The sequence below is a fragment of the Periplaneta americana genome, chromosome 3 (genome assembly GCF_040183065.1).
Source record: "Periplaneta americana isolate PAMFEO1 chromosome 3, P.americana_PAMFEO1_priV1, whole genome shotgun sequence".
Taxonomy (NCBI): domain Eukaryota; kingdom Metazoa; phylum Arthropoda; class Insecta; order Blattodea; family Blattidae; genus Periplaneta; species Periplaneta americana.
In genome coordinates, this window is record NC_091119.1 from 78586007 (window position 1) to 78609510 (window position 23504).

At 36.3% G+C, this 23504-nt stretch overlaps 1 protein-coding gene across 1 annotated transcript; it reads right to left on the reverse strand.

Moving 5' to 3' along the window:
* Window positions 1-632: 632 nt before the first annotated feature.
* LOC138697119 (uncharacterized) lies at window positions 633-20170 on the reverse strand. Its single transcript, XM_069822707.1, has 3 exons — window positions 20088-20170; window positions 2126-2353; window positions 633-1046 (listed from the first exon to the last, which is right to left on the reverse strand). The coding sequence occupies exons 1-3, from the start codon at window positions 20145-20147 to the stop codon at window positions 687-689; spliced, it is 648 nt and encodes a 215-aa protein (XP_069678808.1). The 5' UTR covers window positions 20148-20170; the 3' UTR covers window positions 633-686.
* Between the last annotated feature and the right edge of the window lie 3334 nt (window positions 20171-23504).

Sequence of the window (23504 nt, forward strand, 5' to 3'; positions counted from 1 at the left end):
ATGAATGTGCTACATGTGGAATTACAGCTACATTAACAAAGAGCGGAAATTATATACCGACGGAAAAGCCATGCCCATAGTAGGACAGCGTCACTGATTAACTCGAGAAATTTTTATCATATTTATACATCAATTTTGCTTCATAGACTACATGTCTTTATGACTCCAGGTTTAAAAGAACGAGTTGCATTTGTGTGTTTATTTGGTTTATTTATGTATTCATTTATTTCTCTTTTCATTACCTAATTTAGTTATTAATTTTTTGTTTATTTACTTCTTTAATCGCAATTATTGTGCTATTAGCTTTTATCCAACTGCTCTCAGTTTACAAGAATTGAAAAATGTATCCATCATATCTAGAAACTTCACTGAGCATTGTTGTGGTCACTTCCCGACTGTCCAGTGTCGCGGGTAGAGAGATGGCGTTACTGTCTAACTCTGGACTGTTGTTCAAAGAATAAGCAATAAGACGGCCTTGGATATGGTCAGTATGTGGCATGATAGAGAAGTTAATTTATTCTAATAGGACTTAGGGCATCCCAAGCAGAATACTTGGGGTTGGTTTACAACAGAATGACAAATTTGGAATCGAACAGCGACCCTTAATATATACAATGTGGAAAAGAGAAGGCTAGTAAGCAGTACTACATTCTTTATTACGAGACTATCAAGCATGTACAGGTCCACTATGAGGTGCAGTTGGCGAGGTCGAGTCGTTGCAGGAGCTTCCTCGCGCTCTGCACTTGCCCTGTAGCGCACGACGTCATATAGTTGACGACTTGCACGACGCTCTCCTCCGCGTTCAGCGCCTCCTGCGATATGGCGCGCGTAGTGAAGGATACATACTGCGTGACGCGCATCACGACGCCCAGCAGACAGGATAGGGGGCCGGACTCAAACACGCACGTCGCCACGTCTTCCGTCGCCTGGCTTAGACGCATCACGGCCTCCTGCGTCAGGTTCTCGATGGATGCTATCGGCCTGCTTGCCTCCAATGCTGCCAATCCTGCGCAGCTCTCCAGCTTCGCAATGGCATCCTGGATAACCTGAAGAGACAAGGAGAGCCAACACTTCAGTTCTACTGTACTCCAAACAGGAGAAAGTCTCAGGGGAATGAGACGCAGTGGGGTTATGCTGTGAATGAATGTTGATGTCATAAAATGTCATAAGATCACACACGTGGGTACACGCATCTCCATTGGCTAACTCTCAACGCACAAACGATAACACTGATATTTATACTACCCTAGTTACAAAATTAGATCACGGTTAATTTCCTGGTCTTTCAATCCCTCCATACAGGAAATAACATATGCAGGAGAGCGCATGTTTTTTAAACTGATGTTATAACGGTAATATTATCTATCTACTTCGCTCCAATAGATGACGCAATAGTAAGCACATGGTTGGAGAATAGTAGACTATACTGCGTTCCATAACATCTAACAGACACAGGAAACATTACCAGGAGAGGAAAGGGAGAAAAATAATTGCTACTCAACCAATGGCAGAGGTCACATCCCACGCTTATCTTCCAGTTGGACTGTCCAACTTCAAGATAAGTCTGGAATTTGACCTCTGCCATTGGTTAAGTAGCAAATTATCTTTCTCCCTTCCTCTCCCGACAATATTTACTTTGCCTACCAGACATTATGGAACACAGTATAAAGATACTGTGTGATATAATCTTCTCATCGGTTTCGTTCGCATGTAAGAGCAGCAAGTCGCGTGACTGAGATCTGTCCACATTGAGCGCTATCACTGAATATTTGGAGTACTGTTCTTATTACGCTACCATAAAACGCGTTCTATTTCAGAATTAGTCCCAAAAGAAAACATAGGCCTACTGCCTATTTGGAAAATGGAAGTCTTCTCATTTGAGTGTGTGCTTTCATTTATGTCTGTTGTTTTTAATTATCGTATTTCTATAAATTAATACCGTAAAACTAAAGACTCAATAACAACGTAAAAGAATAAATTTAATTCTTACGAACAAGTAACAATGCATGAGAAAACATATTGTGGCATCCTCATGACTCTCATTTTAAGCCTTAATTTCGATCATTTATGGTATGCAATAGTTCTTCTCATTTGAATGAAGTATTTTTTCAAAAATTAAACAGACCTGCTCTGCCTCGTGGGCGCAATTGGTGACGTCCAAGCCGGACTGCCTCGCCCGCAGAACCGCCACTGCCACTCCTCCGCCCAGCTCCTCTAGAACGTCTCGTGCCTGCTGAGCCGTCTGGTTCACTGTTTGTATCACGGGAGAAACAGCGGCGCGCACTGTGTTCACGGAGTCCGCCGACACCAGCTTCAGCGTTGTCTCTAGAGTCTGCAGACCCAGCAAGCCATCCTATCGAAAGTAAAACCAAACTATTTGTAAATACACATGGATTTTTTAAACTTTGTTTTGTTCGATTTTTATTAAATTCTTGGCAAAAAGAAGAAGTTGCATGGTGCCAGATGAGGACTGTAGGGTGAAAGAGTCACTAATATCACACCTGAAGTTACCATAATTGAATATTCTTAAGTTTTTCCGTGCACCAATAACACATGTTTGTTTCTCCGCTTCTATCAGATTATGTAGAATCCACGGAGCAGACACCTTCCCCCACAGATTATTGTGAAGGGTCTCTTACATTGTACTCACCCATCCCCAAACATGCCCGAATCTCGTCGTAGGTGAATCGATTATCTTTTTTTATCATTTGACGCACAATTCTGATATATCATATAATTGATCTCTATAGCAGGTCTACCATCGCGGAAATCGTCGCAGATACGTCCACGTTTGAATTCTGCAAACCAAACATACCCAGTTCTTACTGATGGTGATTTACCTCCAAAAACATTTTGAAGTCGTTGTATTCATTCTTTTGGTGTTAGTGAGAATTTAAAATCATAAGAATTAATAGCGTGAAAGTCTTATCAACTAAAATTAATTAATTTGATATACTGTTAAATTAAAAAAATACGTAGCAGCTAAGGATATATATACTGTGACTTTTAATTCAAACAATAATGTAACTTTTATTCACAACAATAATAGCTTTCTATTTCTGAATTTAAACACTCCCATCAACAATGGATATTTCACTTCACACAGCAACACAGTATTCGTTATTGCACTCCACAGACGACAATGACAATTCACTTGGATTATTGAGAACAACAATGTACTCCTAATCTCAACTAATGTTCACAAAGCACTATTTACAAAACAAAACTGTCAGTTCTCAGTTCACAATCGTTTGCCTTAGCTAGTTCTTCTAGCTCATTCACTCAAGTTCACAGTATTCGAACCCAAGACTTCCAGAGACAGTCCACTGAACTTCGAACTCAAGACTTTCGGATAAAGTTCACTGCACACCGAACCAAAGACTCCTGGGCGCGTTGCTTCCGCCTGGGCGCTGCTACAGTTACTCAAGTTCACTCACGTCGAACCAAAGCCTCCTGGTCTCGTTGCTTCCGTCTGGACGCTTACTGCTGCTTCACAAAACTGACTGACTAAGTCGAACAGGCTCTCTTCGAAGGCTGCTCGCTTTTATTCGTTAAACCACACTTCGCGAACCTTCCACCCTGGAAATTTTTACAGCTGCCGAGAGGATGGCGCTTCTCGAGAGCTCCGGATTTCTCCGCCCAGTCGCAGTTGCTTTTCTTCCCCCTCTCTGCCGCGGCCCAGCAAGTCGTCGTCTCCCCTCTCCTCTCTACGCCGCGCTCCGCGGTGCTCGCCTCGTCTCTCGCGCCTCCTGCGCGCCCTGCCTTCTGCCGGACGCGTGCTCGAATCCCGAGGCAACGAGAATTTTCTAGCAGGGTTGCCACAATGCATTCATAGTGTTCTGCCCAAGGTCAGGTATTTCACTGCAAACCCAGCTTCCTCCAATATTTCCTATTTTTACCTTCCTCTTTGTCTCTTCATATGATCCGTATATATATATATATATATATATATATATATATATATATATATATATTAATTTCGTCTATCATCTGATATCTTCTTCTGCCTCTAACTCTTCTCCCGTTCACCATTCCTTCCATTGCATCCTTAAGTAGACAGTTTCTTCTCAGTCAATGACCTAACCAATTCCTTTTCCTCTTTCTGATCAGTTTCAGCATCATTTCTTCTGCACCCACTCTTTTCAACACAGCTTTATTTCTTATTCTCTCTGTCCATTTCCAGCCAAACTCAGTGTTGTTTTACAATGAGTAGAGTGAGATGAAAAATTTAATTCTTTAATATGGGTATATTTATCTACGATTGGCAACAGTGATTATTATCTTCGGCATCTATTCATAGAAATAATAACTAAAGAATCCACACTTACATCAACAAATTATCGATCACTATCGATTAGTAGGGGAGAGTCGGGTAGTATCGGACATCGGGTAGTATCGGACAGTGCGTTTCTTTCATCTTCCACCATATGGTAGTACCTGAATGACATGGTTACGTTTCTCTATGCGACATCACAGAAACGTAACCATGTCAATCAGGTACTATCATTGTGTGGTAGATGAAAGAAACTCACTGTTCGATATTACCCGATGTCCGATACTACCCGACTCTCCCCTAAGGTTAGATATCTTTGAACGTCAGTGTACACAGTTATATCCCTGATCACGTATATAACAGATTGGCCATCGAAATGTTAAAAACGGTAGCATGTGGAAGAGAACAACCGCCAGGATCGCCACCCACGATTTAAAACAACATCTAGATGGAAGTACAGTTGCTCCATGCAATTCAAATGAGAGTTGTGACATGATTACTTCTATTGTCGCTAGATGGCAGTATAGTAAACTTGATACAAGTTGTTGCCGTCAAGCCTATAAAGCTGAGCAATCTATTATGTATAGTGATCAGAGGTTGTACATTGCAACAGAATTAGTAATAGTTAAAGTACACCATTCATTTTATTTAAAATGTATCACCATTCTCTACAAAGAAGAAAATGAGGTAAGTCGCTTTCATAAATCTGTGTTATACATCATTTGTTTTAGTTACCTGACTATACCGAGCAATGTTTAGATTCAAGCATAGCAGTCTTTGTACAAATCACTGTACGACTGTTGATGTAAACAACACGCGACGTAGTTAACTTCGTAGGTTCAATGTCCGAACTTTCATCTCTAGTGATAAATTTAGGTTGTTTTATTCAAATGGTGATTGCAAAGGAAGTCATAGTGTTGGTGTATTACTGGAACCACGTGTCAAAGATAAAATGATGTCAGTGAGTTATGTAGATGACGGGATGATAATGGTGAGACGATAACTAGGGAAAAAAATAGATACATTTGCATGCCACGTAGTGGATTTGCAGACGAGGAATTTGAAGAGAGCTATGAAAACAAAAGAAGAGATAGTTCAGAAGAAGAAGAAGAAGAAGAAGAAGAAGAAGAAGGAAGCATGAATAATCCTAATGCACGACTGGAATACAATAGTAGAAGAACAAGATGGAAGAACAAATTGGAAAATATGTATTGGGGAAAAATGAATGTCAGAGAAGTATCTTTGGTGAATTTTTGTAAAAGGAATGGAGTGATTGATGAAAATACCTTATTCCAACAATATAAAAGGAGAAAATACACATGGACATGTCCCAAGGAACGAAAGGAGATTTCAGATGGACTGTAAATGTACTAGTACAGGAAAAATTCCAAAATTCCTTTAAAAATGCAAAGACTCTAATAGAAGCGGATATTAACTCATCTTACGTCCTACTGATAGACGAAGCAGATATTCGTCTGAAGATGATAAGAGGAAGACAAGTGAAAGAGAAATTGGACATGGAAAAACTGATGAATGAAGAGGAAAGAATAATATTTGAAGCAAATTTCAAAACAAAGCAGCTACGTAACAAACAACATTTGAAAATAGTAATAAGTAGTCTACTGGAATCATCTAAAAAAACTATGATATATAGTAAACAGCAGAAGAAACAATAGGTGTGGGATTGAAGAAACCTTGGGTCAGGAGGAAACTCTTAGACAGACGTCTCCAAAAGCGTACTCGCGAGTAAGCCCCTGAACGGAACCGAAGTCAGTACGTAATGAGCGCGCTCCGCCTTACCCATCTCCACCTGTACTGTACTCAATGTTTATGTGCAAACGAAGAGCAGTGGCGGACTGCCATTATCATTGTGTTGATCGACGTGGTCCACCTTTTCACAATGTATTCTAATCATGGACGTAGTACATTCAAGGATGAATAGGAAGAGAATTCTTTTTTTTTTTTTTTAGTTAGTGGGGAGAATGTGAAATGCTTAATTTGTTCGAAAATTCTTAAGGATGTGTTAAAATTCAACATGCCAGACAATACTCGACTCTTCACAAAGAATATCATACAATTACAGGCATGTTGGACATGTGAAAATAATTTATTTTGGGGCTATCTGTATGACTGTTGGTTATACATAATAATCAGCATATTACAATACGTTTACACTCAATTCCGCATGACAAACTTATAGTTTTCCGTTTAATTTTAGATGAAATGCGTAGACCTACAGATGTTTTGATAAATATAAAACAAGAAAATACAAACACAAATCACACATGTGTCCTCAGTCTTAGACAAAAAAGCTTTTTGCTAGCTATGTTTTAGGTTGGAATATGGAAAATCAATGAAGCCTTTTACAGAAGAATCATTTGTAAAACGGTGCATACAGGACGTTACTAAAATACTGTGTCCAGAACAAAGTCAAAGTTTAAGAAAATTAAAATGGTTCCAATTACAGTTCAGAGAAGGAATTTCAAGATTGCAAATGTAATTGAATCTGAAGTCGAAACCACAATTAACCAGTTTGTAGCTTACTCACTTGCATTGGACGAAAGCACAGATAGAAATGACGAAGCTCACCTGGCCATTTTCATCCGAGGAGTTAATAAACATTTTACTGTGTCTGAATGTCTTCTAGATGTAATTACAAAATACAACTGGAGAAGATATTTTCCAGGCACTGAAAGGCACCATAGAACAGAAGAGGTTGAATTTGCAATGGCTTGTGTCAATAGCAACAGACGGGGCTCCAGCTTCATAGTATGTCAAAATAATATACAAACGTATGATATTTCTTATTCTTTTGGTGTTATTATTTGTAAACTTAAGCAGACCGTTGCCGTGATCCCCCACTGATCGTTCCTATCTGTTGAGGTACGAGTCTCTTCCCCTTTTCTAGCCTTACAGCACACTGTGTTCGGCGGGCAGCATCGAGAGCACGAATGACGATACGCTTTTTGAAGACCTCTGCTCTTAGAGAAGGGGAAAGTACAGGAAACTAAACTAACGCATAGTAGAATGTTTGAATTCCACAAATAAGCACAGGATTCCATGTCGTTTATAGAAAATGAAATCGGCAATGAAATAACATAGAGTATAAGCAAATAATACTGAACAGATAGACGAAATATGTAGAATTGTTCAGACAACTTAGCTATAGGAAATGAAGCTGCCGTATCTGAAGACGAAAAATGATTTCCTATTCTAAGAGAAAATTTTGAGCTAGCGCTCAGGGGAAATGAAGAATGGGAAAGCAACAGGAGTTAGTAGAATCCTCATTGAATTAGTGAAATGCTTGGGTGAGGACAAGAAGGAAATTATGCTACGAAATGTGTGAGAAAGGCGAATGGCCTGAAGATTTTACGGAGACAGTGTTGCTGCCAATGCCGAAGAAAAATAATGCCAAGAAATGTAACGAGTTTAGATATTGCACTCGGCAAGAATTCTCCTGCGACTACTCAATCGACGTTTAGCCTATATTGTAACATGGAAGGAGAGTTGGAAAAGAGAAATTTGAATTAAGAAAAGGAAAAGATACAAGAGATGCAATTGGACTGCTGCGAACAATTGGCGAAAGATACCTAGAGAAAAACAAAGAAGTGTATGTAGTTTATGTGGACCTGGAAATGGCTTTTGAGAGAGTACATTGGAATAAACTAATGGGATCCTAAAGAAAATTGGCGTGAATTGGATAGAGAAGAAGTTATTCTGTAATTTTTAATAAAAAAAAAGTGACGAAGTCATGATAGGAGAATAAATGTCAGAGGGAAATCGATTACGGAGAGAAGTACGACAATGATCCTCTTTATCACCTACCCTGTTCAGCATTTACTTGAAGGCTTTAGTGAAGAACAGGTGGGGTTTAAAAGGGCGCCTCAGCTGCTATGGCTATTTGTGCCCTTATCTAAACTTCTTAACAAAACCAAAAACATATACAGTACAATACGCTGAATGCTAAAACGAACTAAGAAACGTTGTCACGGTAAAAACGAGGTATACAAATGCAGTTTCAACAAGGTGACGCATAAAAATCATAAAAGTGAGTAGTTCTCAGACCCTAGGTAGTATTTAAAAAGAAACAAAGTAATAAAACAAATACCACCAGAAATAAATTGTCTTGCGCATTTCAAAACAACAAAAATTTTATAAAATATTCGGATGTAAGAGGTCCGAAATGTCAAGTATGTTAAAAACTTATATAAAACAACAAATGTAACCTCCGGATGTAAAGGGTCCGAAGAATATGTAAATGGGGCCAATAAAAAATTAAGTCTCCCTGTCAAGTCTGTATTCGATAAAAATCTTAGAACTGCATTTGCACAATTAAAATCATTTCCAAGAAAGTCACGTAGAGTCGGCCGAATTGCATATTGTCGGCGGTCACAGTCATATTTCCTACATCACAACAAAATACGTTCGACCGTAAGTGGTACATGGCATATATCACACACCATCTGAGGTTCACCACGTAGTAGATAGCCATGCTGTTTTCAGAACATGAGAGGGGTGATAGTAGGAGGAAGAATAATAAAGTGCATAAGATTTGCTGATGATATAGTGTTGTTAGCAGAAGAAGAAATGATGCTAAGAGATATGTTACTGGAGCTAAATGACAGCTGTGAGCAGTATGGGTTGAAGATAAATGCAAACAAGACTAAGATCATGGTTGTTGGGAAAAAATAAAGAAGGTATATTTGCGAATTTGAAATGAGGCAGTAGAACAAGTGGACAGTTTCAAATACCTAGGGTGTATTATAAGCAGTAACATATGCTGCTGCCAGGAAGTCAAAAGGAGAATAGCAATGGCAAAGGAAGCTTCTAGTAGAAAAAGGAGCATCTTCTGAGGACTTCTTGAAAAAGAACTAAGGAAGAGACTAGTGAAGAGCTCTGTGTGGGGAAGAAACGTGGACATTATGACGAAGTGGAGACAGAGTGCTAGAAAGAGTGGGTGAAGAAAGAACAATGTTGAAATTGATCAGGAAAGGAAAAAGAAACTATAGCGGTTTCAGAATAAGAAGGCATATGGCCTAAGCCAATTGAGTGCTAGCAACAGTTCGACGTTGTCACACAGTGCACGGTGCACGAGATGTGGAAGACAGAGACAACAGATAAGGACAGAACATATCAGTTGCAGCTCTCTCGCTGCGCGAGCGGGTCGAGGCCTGTTTCTTCATTTTGTGTAATGTTTAAATATAATTACTCTTACTGAAGTAATTCTCATCTCAATTTTTATTACTTCTTAGCTTCATAGATCAGTAGCTCTTGGAGTCAATGACTTGCGAAATAAAGTGACAGATATGTAGAAATTTACTTTGCTAATGTCTGAGAAAGAATGTTTTAGTTCTTACTCAGACTTCCTTGTACAGCAAAGCTGAATTTATTATTGTTTATTTCTCCAGAGGAAAGATAAGGTACAGTTTGTTTGTAGGGGCAGCCTAAGAATCTAGCGATAACAAAACGAAAACAAATCTGTAGATAAGTAATTTAGCATTGAAGTTGGAAAGTATTTTATTTTTCCTCCGTTAAATGAAGCCTGTATAATTTAATTTAATTCTCTAGCTTATACATGTACCTAGGGGTCCAGGGTTCTACAGTCTGGTTACGAATCTGGCTATAATGCAACGTAATCATAATGTGTGTTCATACATAATTCAGTACTCATACTGGAACTGTAGATTATTTTATTTTTCTATGATAAACTAAGTCTATCTAATTTCATTTTATCATATAATTTTTACATATCAAGAGGGCCAGTGTTCCATATTCTGACTAAGAATCCGGCTGTAAGGATATAAGCATATCTGTTCATATGTAGGCCTAATTCAGTACTCATATTGAAACTGAAGATTACTTCCTTTTACTTTATTAAATCAAGCCTATCTAATTTAATTTAATCCTCTAGCTTATACCTACCTAGAAGTCCAGGATTCTATGTTCTATTACTCTGGCCTGTGGCAATATAAACCTACGAGTGAAGGTAGTTGTATAGAAGCGAATATGAAAACCGTAATCCAATAATATCGTTAATATATTGAAGATAAAATTGTATATTAGAAAACATCATATAAAGTGTAATATATATAACGAAAGGTTTTTAAAATAAAAATTGAGTTTTGGAATTATAAAATCTCCTCGTTCCTAGCATGCTTGTATTTATTTTAAAAGTGAAATGTAGTTAATGTGCTTCATTTTATAAAGTTTTCTAATGCTCTTAAGGAAATGTTGTTAATGCTCTTCGTATAATTCATGGAAAAAGAGGCAGGAGTGTTTATGTTTATAATATCATCCAAATATCTCATGTTTATGCATGTATAATATTCAAATGAAAAGTGAAAGTTGTATCTATGATTATTCTCAGCTTTCTTCTTCTTTCCACGTTCTATTACAATGGCACTGCTAACACATACTACTAATGTATTTAAAATATCGTACGATGAAGTAATACACGGTTCTGAAAATTGTACAAATAATTAACACGTTTGTTTTGCGTTATTTTCCAGGAGAGGTAAATTCAAGTATACCACCTATTTTAATTGTCTCTTTGTCCTGTCCGAGAATATGAGATAACGTATGCACTTCTAAACCACACGTCTCTGCAGTCAGATTCTTTGTTTGTGAAGAACTGACACGCACTGAAAAAAATTATGTACAAAAATACAATACCCCTCGCCTGTGAGTGTTGGACTATCTCTTTGCGTATAATAGATGAAACACCAGAACCAATTGCAATCCCTTCAAGAGACATTGTTACGGTAAGTTACGCATCACACAAGAGAAAACAGTCCACATCTGAATTTGAAAATAAACAGATTCTATCTTCGTTTACAGAGACGGAATTCAGAGCAAAATATGTTCTATGCTGTAGGTTGGATATCTCTGTTTAGTCTTAAAGCGATAACACGCGAACCAGTTGACATACAATTGCCATTCTTGTACTGTTGGATTCAGAATTCGGAGCTCTATCGAAAGCGATAGCTTAAAATTCATTCCTAGCCATAAGTATTGTGCGCGCAAGAAAGAAACTAATACGCGACGCTTCAGCGAGACTTCGCGACGATTTAACTAGGCAACACCGCTTCACTGTCACTGGCTAGTCGACATAGACCGGCCTGAACTAGCTCCGCCTTATATGCCTTCTTATTCTGAAAGCGCTTTAGTTGGATCACTAGCTAAGAATAAACTGCCGACTGAAGCATGCACTGGAAGGAATGGTCTGTTCTGTCGAGCAAGTTTATCATGGCCAAAGCAATTTAAATTAGGAGCAGAACATAAAATTTCACTGCACATTAGAAGGTGTTGCGCTGCAAAAAGAGTTAAGTTGAAGGCTTTCATAGATATGAACTTTTCCATTATCCGTGATACCAAAAATTATATTTAAAGCATCTCTGCTGTCTCTCTCCTAAACTAATGAAAGATTTTGTTCATATTCAATACGAATAAATCGTTTCAATGGAAATTACTTGAATCGTTATTTGAAATTTGCAACTACGGTTTTTTTCTTAATCCTCTTTCACATAAAAGATAAATTAATAGTCCTAAAAGAAATTATGTACACAATGTGTCTCCACATGCCACTATTTTTGGAATAATTGCAAGAATATTTACATAATGAGGTATTTCCAATCGAAAAATAAAAATAGTTTCAAATGAATGACTAGAATCATTATTTGAAATCTGCTCCTGCAGCTTTCTTCTTAATTATTGTTCACTTAAAAGATAAAGTAAAATATGTATTATGTAAGCAATGTTTCTCCACACGCCTCTGTTTTTTCGAGGAAATTAAATAATATTTACATAATGAGATGTTTCCAATCAAAAAATTCTTTAAAAACATTTAGAGTATACTGCATGAAAACATTCATACCAAATACTTAGAAATTTTAACGTAATCTTAACCTTAACAGGAATAAAAAAAAAATATATATATTTATTTTTGTCTGCAGAAATTTAATTATTATTTATAGAAGTGTGCCAAATTCTGCAGACCAAAATGTTTGAGTTCGAAGATATGTACCGAACACTCATGAATTTGCAAAATTAACAAAATTAGCCTTGAAAAGAAGAAAGGACTAAGCATACAAGATAGACATTTTTTTCTCTTTCGTCACTAATAACTAATCTCTCGACCAGAAGAGGCCATTCTTTGTAATTAATTATCTGCTTTTCACAGTGTGCTGGAATTATCACTTTTGTATTGGCCGGGATTGTTCACAAAACGTTGTCTTTTAAACGGTTGCTGTAGACTGCTCGATAAATAGTATAAGTCATAACCTCACTGTAAACCACTGATACTTTTCATATTTAAAATATCGATTTCCATAACAAGCGATATTAGAATAATTATATCAACTATATAGTATAAAATTAGTACCGTACATCTGTTTAAACAATACAATCTGGAATGCAACTTAGGTATCTTGTTAAAATAATAATAATAATAATAATAATAATAATAATAATAATAATAATAATAATAATAATAATAATAATAATAATTTATTGTTCATTGCAGGAAATAAAAGTCTTATCTCCTTGCTGAATTCCAATATTATGCATATATCTCTCGAGATCTGTAGCTCTTTCCATCCTGTGCTGTCGTAAGCAGTGACCTAGCAAATGATAACTGATTTCGTTACTTGTGAAGGCCTATTGGTACGCACCGGTAGTCTTCATAACAATGAACACGAAACGAGTCTAATGCTTCATTATTTTCTTGAGTGCAGATAATGATGTTGATTTCTTTCATGTATGTATGAATTAACTCGTAAATTGTTTCCACTACCTTGAGGTTTTCCTACGTCATACTGCATTAAATACGCGCAGCTGAAAACTTAACTATCTATCAAATGAAACATTTGAAGGTTTACTTCTGACACGATAAAGTATTTAATAGAATCGCCATTTTGGAGAAAATATATGGATTCATCATTTATGAAAAGCTGAGGATAGAAATATAAGTACACGTATACTGGAAACAATTTATGGTCATGAAAATTTCTAATAAGTTAATAATCAAAGGTAATAAAACATCTCTGAATCAAGGAAATTCTTCGCTTTTTTATATTCTGTTGTGTTCATACATATAAAAAATATGAGGAAGAAAGGTCACAGGAAATAGGAGGTATTTTATAAACTCATTCTCAGTTTGAATGTCTTAACAACATTTGAATCAATTTCATACGTATTAAGAACTTAATGCTGCATTCCTGGTAGAGGACAATGGAATTTTTGATGCGATAAAAATCCTCGGAAGAAAAAGGAAAGCTGGGACTCATGTGATGTAGATTTACGGAACTAAAATTAAATACCCTTTTCCCGGTAATGACTATTTTCCAGGCAACATTTATTGGCCATTTTTTCGTCATTCAGTCTTCATCTAAACATCGGATTAACTTAACTTCTTCTTAGGATAGTCTTCGTCTCAAAAATAAAATTTCATTGTTTTTCATAAGCCTAACAAACCTAAGCACTTGCCATCAAGTTATCGACCTATTAGCTTACTGCCCACGCTATCGAAATTGTTTGAGAAGGTTATTCATCATCGCATTTGTAAATTTACGTTCCAAAACAAGATAATACCAGATTTTCAGTTTGGCTTTCGTCCAAAACATTCTACAACACACCAACTGCAAAGAATCACTGAATCCATTATAAAAGGCTTTGAAGAAAAACAGTATATTGCCACTGTGTTTCTGAATATTGCCCAAGCATTTGATACTGTTTGGCATGATGGTTTAATGCTAAAATTATATAGAATTGGTTTTCCTGACTATCTCACACGCATCGTGAAAAGTTTTTTTTATCTGAGCGTCAGTTCTCAGTACGTATAGATGGCATTAAATCAACGCTTCGTCCAGTTTTAGCCTGAGTACCACAAGGATCTATACTGTCACCACTTCTCTTCAACATCTTCACATATGACATTCCATGTTTACAACCGTCACACATAGCTATGTATGCTGACGATATAGTTCTCCTTTATTCTCATAGTAACCTAAATACTGCAATCAGCACTCTTCAGACATCCTTACAGGAGCTGTCTAAATGGTTCTCTGACTGGAGATTACTACTCAACATTACCAAGACAGAAGCTAAAATCTTCTCTTTTTGGCCCATTCATAATCCACCTCCTTTGGATCTTCTAAATGAACAAGTTACATGGCTCTCCAGTCAAGAAGCTGTCAAATATTTGGGAATATTATTAGACACGAAACTTACATGGAATGCCCATATAACTCGCATTGTTACACTAACCTCATCTAGAATTCGAAAAAGATACCCTTTGGTTAATAGACGTTCACAAATTGGATTGGACTGTTCAATGCTACTCTACACCTCGCTTGTACGACCTCTTTTAACTTGTGCAGCGCCAATGTGGGGGACTGCAAATAAGACACACATGCATCGCCTACAAGTTCTCCAGAACAAGTTCCTCCGTACTGCAACAAATGCCCCCTGGTTTGTAAGAAATCAACAACTGCATCAAGAATTTGGAATTCTTCCACTAGAACAGTACATCCATTCAATGTCAAAATGTTTCTTCAACAAACTTCCTGGTGTTCCTGGAGCTGTGACATATAACATTGTAGCAAGATCTTGTCAGCCACCTCGACTTAAAAGGAAACTCCCTCAAGACATCCTTCTTAGTGATACTGACGACTCTTCAAAATTTAACACAGAAAATCATCATATTTTTGTTCACATAATTCACAAAAATGTTTAATTAATTAATTTAAATTGATTAGAGGAGCCTTTAGAGCCAACCTCAGCATGATATTCTGCATGTGATATTACATAATTTAACAGTGGTCTGTATAGCAAGTTTGCTGGTCGGCCAATATTAAACATAAAAAAAAATAAAAATAAAATTATCATACTATCAGACCAGGAGAACCCAGGAAAGTAAAAATAATCATATCTGAAAGCGTCAGAAATCAGCCACTCAACCTAATGAATGATAATTAATCACTAGTCAACAAATTGTAACTTTTTTTCTGTCACAGAAATGAAATCAGCTGATTTTTACTAAATCGACTCTGCTGATTACGAAAATGGCAGCGAAAAATCTGTAACACGTAACATTTTTGTGTGACAGAAGGGGAAGTATTTTGATTTAAAAAAACGTTTTCGCACATTTCAAAATACGTAATTACAACAGTGAAAATAAATGAATTCCTAAGATGCAAAATGTATACACAAAATACAATGACGTTTCACAGAAAAATAATATCGCTGCATAAATAATAATTACAATAAAAAATGGTATTATGTTCCCTTTTTACCTTCAAATAGGTTTTTAATTTATTAATTTAAAACTGGATCAAATGAACTATACTTTTTTAAGGTTCATAAATTAAATTGATTAAAATCTCAAATCAAATAACTTAGGAGCCCTACATTGAAGTAAACAACCATATACAGACTTCAAGCTAGATTTTTTAAAAAAGTATTTAGTTACTTACAGTTATTTTTTCCTCTTGTAGTTTGAGTCACCTCTCTGAACAAAAACCACAGTAGTCCCCCATCATACTAGAATCCCACCTTCCTTGATATCGTTGTTCCATCCTGTGTATGTCTTGATGGAATCTTGCCCCTTTTTCATCGCTTATAGCTCCTAAGTTCTATGGGAAAAAGTCCAGATGGGAAAATGTATTTTCAATGACATTCGACAACCAAGCTTCTGATAACTATGCAGGAGTTCTTGTACAAGCTGTTGGTAATTGTCAGCTTTATTATTATCTAAAAACCCACTTACAACACTTCCAAAGGCATTCCAAGCTTCTGGTTCCTCAACACTTAATTTGTTTTCGAAGCTCTCATCTTTCAAAAGTTTCCTAATTTGAGGGCCAACAAAAATTCCCTCTTTCACTTTACCCTCACTGAGTTTCGGAAACATATTCCTTACATATGCAAAACCTTCTCCATTTTCGTCCATACCTTTAACGAAATTCTTCATTAAACCAAGCTTGATATGTAAAGGAGGAAGCAGTACTTTTTCCGGTTTTACTAAAGAGACATACTTGATATTATGTTCTCCAGGGATATAGCTTTCTCTGGGAGGCCAGCCTTTCAATATATAGTGTTTTTCAGTCACACTACTACCCCACAAACAGAGAAAGCAACAGAATTTTGTGAATCCATCCTGAAGTCCGAGCAATAAGGCGACAATTTTCAAATCTCCGCAGAGTTGCTAGCAGTATGTTTTATATTGGATTTCATCTAGTAACAGTGACAAATTTGTGTAAGTTTCCTTCATATCTACTGAATACGCCACTAAAATTGATGGTTTTAGTGTTTCCATTGTGCAATAACACTGCTTTTAAACTTATTTTGGAAGAATCTATGAATAATCTCCATTCCTCTGGGATGTGCTGAAATCCTAGTTCCTCCATTAAGCCGTCTATATTTACACACACGCACATAGAATGGTTCATTATAAAATACTTCGAAAACCGTTCATGTCTCTTCCTGTACAATGCAATTCTAGTATCTGGTGCTAGCAGGTTCCATTGTTGCAGTCTAGACCCTAAAATCTCAGCTTGTTGTTTAGTGAGATTAAGATCTCTTATTAAGTTGTTCAGTTCACATTGTTGAATTAAATGAGGTTCTTTATGATGTTCTGGGCCATAGGACTGATCAGAGGATGTTGATGGTTGAGCCAAGTTATCTGTTTGTTCTATTACAAGAACTAATTCCTCCAATTGCGAGGGATGATTAGGAATAGAAAGTTGTGGTCCATGTGGTACAGGTCTTATTGCAGATGGAACATTAGGATATTCAATTTTAGATCTTGTTTTTTTTTTTAAATCCCGTAATCTTTGTTAAACAGAAATAACAGTCTTCTGCGTGACTTGTCGGTTCACGCCAGATCATTGGAACAGCAAACGACATACTTCGATTCTTCTCTCCATTCATCCATTTTATCAGTTTTGAGTAACATGTTATGCAGCACACATGGGGAGCCCATGATTTGCCCTCATCACACACATTACATTCAAAATAGTAATAATATGCTTGTTTTAATTTATCTGATAAAGGCCGACGCTGCGATTTTGCCGTAAATTCTCCACATACGTAACAAAAGCTGTCCGGCGATTTTACACACGCACGACGAGATTTTTTCATTCTGGGAAAGCGTAAATGAACGCGAAGATAAATACTTAAAACCAGCGATACAACTTGTCACAAGCTCAACCAAACGACCTTATCCTAAAATGCAATCTATTTCACTCTAAAAGCCCACCCTCTCAGTGCTTTCTGTCGGTCTAGCGTCATAAAGCAATAAAGTAATACAGATATATATCACCTACTACGCGCCTTATTAATGCAGAATCGTGTATTTGAAATAACCTATTCCTTAAAATACACTTCTAGTATATCCTGAGCAACAATAAGTTATAAAACGTATGAATTTACTGTGTAACCATTTAAATAAAGTCCATAGTTCGATACCCGAGTTCTTTGGTAAATTCATTTAATCCTTTTTTTTTTTCACAATTTCCATTTTTTCTCTTAAATGGTGCGTGATGGAAAATTTTCAAGTTTAGATCTACTATCAGCACACAAAAATTGATCTAAAATGACCATTTTCATCCTTGTGACAAAAATCTTGTTGACTAGTGAATTAGTTAACTTCGTACCAATAAGTTGGATCCAAAAAGCACGTGAGGTAAGAAAAGAAGGTTTAGAGAAAAAGTGATCAAAGTTTTGTTGTAATCTAAATTTTAAAGGTCATATATTAATAAATTCTTTGAAATTTAGTATGTTTTCTTGAGAATATTAAAGTTCCTATTACTAGTTGAACAACAGCGTGAAATAAAAGTCCTTACAGCTTTCTTGCAAGGAAGTCATGTCATTGCTATATGGGTTTCGTCTCATTCTATTTTAGTAAAATATGTTGTTTGAAAACAACTATAGGCCTACAGAGTGTAAGGGATATAAGTGCCGTCCTTTTCACAGTTGTCGAGGGCGGTCTACAGGATCACAAAATGTCTATACAACATAGGGTCAAAACTTGATAAGTTTCCCAGAAAAAAAATATTTCTTCTCTTATAAAAACAGCTTAAAAGATAACCTTCTTAGCATTTCACTCCAATCATACTAACTTAAACTATCACTGTCTACATTGTTACTCCTTCCTTTAGATATGCATCCTGATAGTGCTGTATTTTCAAAATTGTCTCATAATAATCTCTTTCTATTATCTAACATTATTTGAAATATATTAACTTTCTATGTATTTTAGCTTAATGCTGCTACATAGTTTGTATTTCAGTGTTTAATTAATAGTTCATAGTATTTTGTTGTTTAATTAATAAATAACTCTTGTATACATGTAGCTCTTATCTAAATCAAATTGTTGAATTCTTTGTAAGTTAATACATAATATGTATGTATACTTTTTGCTGGTTGAGTGGAAGAGAAGGCCTTACGGCCTTAACTCTGCCAGCTAAAATAAATTATTATTATTATTATTATTATTATTATTATTATTATTATTATTATTATTATTATTATTATTATTATTTTATTCGGGTTAGACTGCTTATATCGTTAGTAAAATTACGAAAACAATTACATCATCTAGCAAAGAGTTAATATTAGTTTAAATACATATTTGTGTGTTCTATTACGTTTTCGTGAAATTAAATGAAATTGCATGCTTAAATTTGTTAATATTCTGGCGTGAGAGACGTGGTAACGTGTTCAGCAGGCAGTACTCTGCACAGACATAAATACGAGTCAGCTGAGTTCAAACTCCCTGTCCATAGGTCTACTGCAGAGCGGATGACAGTTCAGTACATGGTATTCGATAAACAACTTGCAATGTCAGTCACAGTTTAGGAATATCATATGTTATTAATTTATGAAGAAAGTCGTTGTAATTCAAATGAGGCAAGAAGATGTACCGTCAGTGTTTTCCGCAATGAAGGTAACCTAATCGGCGAACTTTTGTAGCGATTTCTCAAGGATTATTACAAATTAGGAATCTCTTACTTCGTTTCGAAAATCATACAAACAGAAATTTCTTTAAAAATGGTATTACTTTATGGAAGCGGGAGAGATTAAAATGTTGCATTTAAAAAAAGTTCGTATGATTTTGTGCAGTAAACCATTATTGTTTATTTTTCAGACGTGCAATTAAAAAATGGACCAATATTCCCAATATTGTTAAATAAAATAGAAATTTACCATAAAGTTCTATTAATGAGATTGAAAGTTTCTATTTGCTGTTCGTTTTATGTAAACAACGCCCCCCCCCCTGTTTTGTACCGGTATGTCTGTATCCGCTTGAGCTGTACTGTGTACTTGTGAACTCTCTCTCCTTCCCATCCAGCAACGTTGCCAAACGCTTAATATTGTAAACCTAAATAATTAGTTAAGTATTGCAATTAGAAAAAAATTGTGAGGACTTTTTTCTTCCTTATGACATGAAAAATCATCAGTTAAAATAATGGCACTTATACTGTATATTGCTGTTTTCATCTTTAATACTATCTATGTTAGGCCTACTAAATCAATATAATGTTTTGTACCTGGACATAGAAGTAAACTAGCAGCTAACAATGGTTTCCCGAAGTAAACATCACTACTAAAGCACCATAGAAATTCTCACTTTTTTTTTTTTTAATTTTTTCAGTATCATGTTTTATACAATATTGATTTGAAATTTAGTGAATTTATACTCCTTACTATAAGGATTCATTTAGATTATTTACAAAAACAGGATGTGACCATCCACTCACACCTTTCCTGCATGCAATATTTCTCACAAGCTGTGTTCAGTTTGACTATGTATACTCACGTTCTCGGCAGCCAGCAGGCGGCCTGCAGCCAACAAGAAAGCCAACGCGTACGCTATCATCTCTGAAAGTGCCAGCCGTTGCAGTCTTCCCGCTATATACACCGACACGACCTTGCCGTTGCGTAAGCCGCACGTCTTCCCAGTGATTCCGGCCGAATACGAATCATCTGCAGGGCAAGGTGACAGCTGGACAAATTTGGGGTAGATATGACGCAGGAACATGTTTTCCGGCTGGCGAAACAAATTGACATAGGTCGACCAGAAAAGAGTCTTTTCTTCTCATCTCCTCCTCTTCCTTATACATTAGATTGTCCCTCTTCACCCGCAAACTTTCTTTTTTTCTCATCCTCTGGTTGACAAAGCGGCTGCGAGCAAGTTCCTTCTGGGAATGCTCTTCTCCTAGCTACTACAGCTTCATTATGGACCTATCTCCTGCGTAGTTTGAAATGCAGATTAATTCAACTTGTTCTTGTTTTTATTTCTATTCCATCGGTTGCGAGGGTATGGTCGACTTCGCAGTGTAGGAACTTCCAGATGCTGCAAGATACCTTCAGGAGATGGCACGAGTCACTCTGAACACGCCCTGATCCCTGATGTTCGCAACATTTTATTCCTCTTTTAACAAGTTAGTAGTTATTTTATAGACGTTAGTGTAAGTTTTTCCTACACACACAACATTCAGAGCCTCGCGATATACTTGAAAAAAATTTACAGATTTTATATATGTTTGTAAGTTTATACGGGCCTAGAGCTCCAAAAAAACTCTTCTCTTTAAAAACTGCCTTCAGTCTTACATACACATTTCGGCAACTGCAAATCGAGACGAATTCTAGAAAACAACGATTCCAAGTATGAACAATTTAACTGATGTTTATTCAATATATCTATCTTTTACGCCTAGAACCGCACAACGAGGCTGATTTTTCAATTCTGATAACTGTTATCACTATAGATCAAATAGTGTCCAAATCATCAAAATAACAATCTTTCAATTGTGCTACAAGTTTGAGAAACAAAAAAAAGTCATAAAGTATTAGGTATAATCGGTGAATGCGACGGAGGAACAGAACAAAGATATTTTTTCTGACCAAAGTGTGATTAATATTGAAAGTCTTATGGTTTGAGACATTGTCAGGAACCAATTTATCCTCTTGACAGTAATAAGACGAATCCTCTGCAGTAAAAATTTCAAAGTGTTCTGATTGTAACAGCAGTAAGAATAACTTCCTGGCCACAGAGTATGAACTCATTGTGCACAAAACACTCATTATTTAACTTTGTTTCAATTCTTGGCGATCATTTTTGGCTTGAGAAGAATTTGCTGATTTCCACTCCGAAATTCTGTCGCTTTGTTTCAGTGGCATACTAAAAAAACCACGTTTCGTCACTCATAACAATAGAATTCAGGAAGTAAAGTTTGTTTACAAAGTGGTCTCAGCGAATTCTTTGAAATATTGAACTCATAGCTGTTAATAGTCCGTTAATGAAAGTGAAACAAGCAGTACATAGACACTATAAGTTCTTCAAATTATAATCCATTATTTGCCGAATATTTCGTTATTAATGCACAGATCCTCTGAAAAAATTAAAATTTGTGAAATATAAAAAATTTCTGACTCTGATTTTGCTATATTGGCTCGAAGATGGAATTCGTAAGCAGTTTCAGAACATGAAGATATTAGGTATCCGCATATGGTAGAATATCCAAACGTACACCTGATCACTGTGACAATATGAAATCTCATAATAGATCCCTAACATTTTGAATTGAATGGTCACCAAATCATTGTGTAAATATGGATTGAAACATGTGTTCAAACATTTGAACAGTAACTAAAATTAAATAGTTCATTGTATTTTCAGTACTGTACGTCAGAAGGTTGACGAGCGGTGTACAGATCATTCTTTGTAGACAATGTTCATGATCACGATGTTGATTGTATATTTTCTACGTATAGCATATACGCACTGATATTTCGTAGATTTGGACTTTTTGCAAGTATATTTCATTACTTTACTTCTGAGTAAAATAAGTATTAAAATCATGCTACAATTTTTTTTCCATCTTATTGCATTGTATGTTATAGGATGATCCCAGAAGTAATGCACAAACTTACTTAATAACCACACGTTTTATTTTTTTTTTCAATCCACTAGCATGAAGATCGTTCAAAATGAACCCCTTGGAGTGTCATGGTTGCTTCCCAACGTTGTGGTAGCTGTTGGGAGTCGTTTAATTTTCTTTCGAAGTTTAGCTCTCGCAAGAGTCAGGTCACAGCTATATTCAGGTCATTTAACGTTGTAAAACGTTGAACCCGAAGTGAATTTTTCATTTTGCGGAAAAGACCATAGTGACGTGGACTCATGTCCGACGTATAGACTTCGTTAGGGAGTGTTTCTCACGTGTAATCGGTCAATAGATCCCTCATTGTCTCGGAGATATGCGTTCTCTCATTATCTTGGAGAAGAAGCACAACAGACTCTAATAGCTGTAGTCGGTTCTGGTGTATTTTGGACACACAATCTTATGCAGATACTTTGAGTAGGAATCTGCACTGACTGATGTGCTAAAAGGAACACAGCAATAACACCTTGAAAATCATAAGCCTAATGACCATTTCTTTTACTTATGACTGCTGCCGACGGCATTTTGAGGGACGCTGTGAAGACTGATGTTTCCATTCAGCTAAATGTGACTTCAATTCAGGTTCAAGGTCACGAATCCATATCTCATCTATAGCAACAATTCGTCTAAAATGATTCCCATTCTTGTTGAAAAAGCGACAGTACAGACTTGCAGTTCCTTTATTTCTTCCTTTGTGTTCATCAAACAGCTTATGGGGAACCCACTGAGCAACGACTTTGTCTTCTGTAAATCCTCTGTTAAAATGCGATATCCCAATTTCAATGACAATTTCTCTGCACAAGTCACTCGTCTGTCTTCTTCCAATACATTGGCAACAATGATCTCTGCACTGAAGTCATTAGATGATTTTGGTCTTCTAGAGCATTGGTTTTCTACAGCAAAATGATCTTCACCGATAAGTTGATACCATCTGGCAATTATCCTACGGTCTACTGAAGAGTCATCACATACTTTTCAAAGCAGTTCATAAATTTTAATCTTCATACGTCCACGTAAAGTTTCTATTTTAATAAACGAGCTTTGATCTAAGACAATGACGTGACCTGACGGATTTTCGTCGTCCATTTCAATCGCTTATACACAAAAAAGATTTTTAAGCAATTTAATTGAACTTCCACCAAATCGCCAGGACTAAAATCTGACTGTTAACACAATAAAATAACATGCATACATCTTCATGGAGATGAGAGCGCATGAGCAGGGTGCATTACTTCTGGGATCCGAAACAAGGCCACTCACATCGTCAAGAATTAAGTGACTAGAAGCAGCAG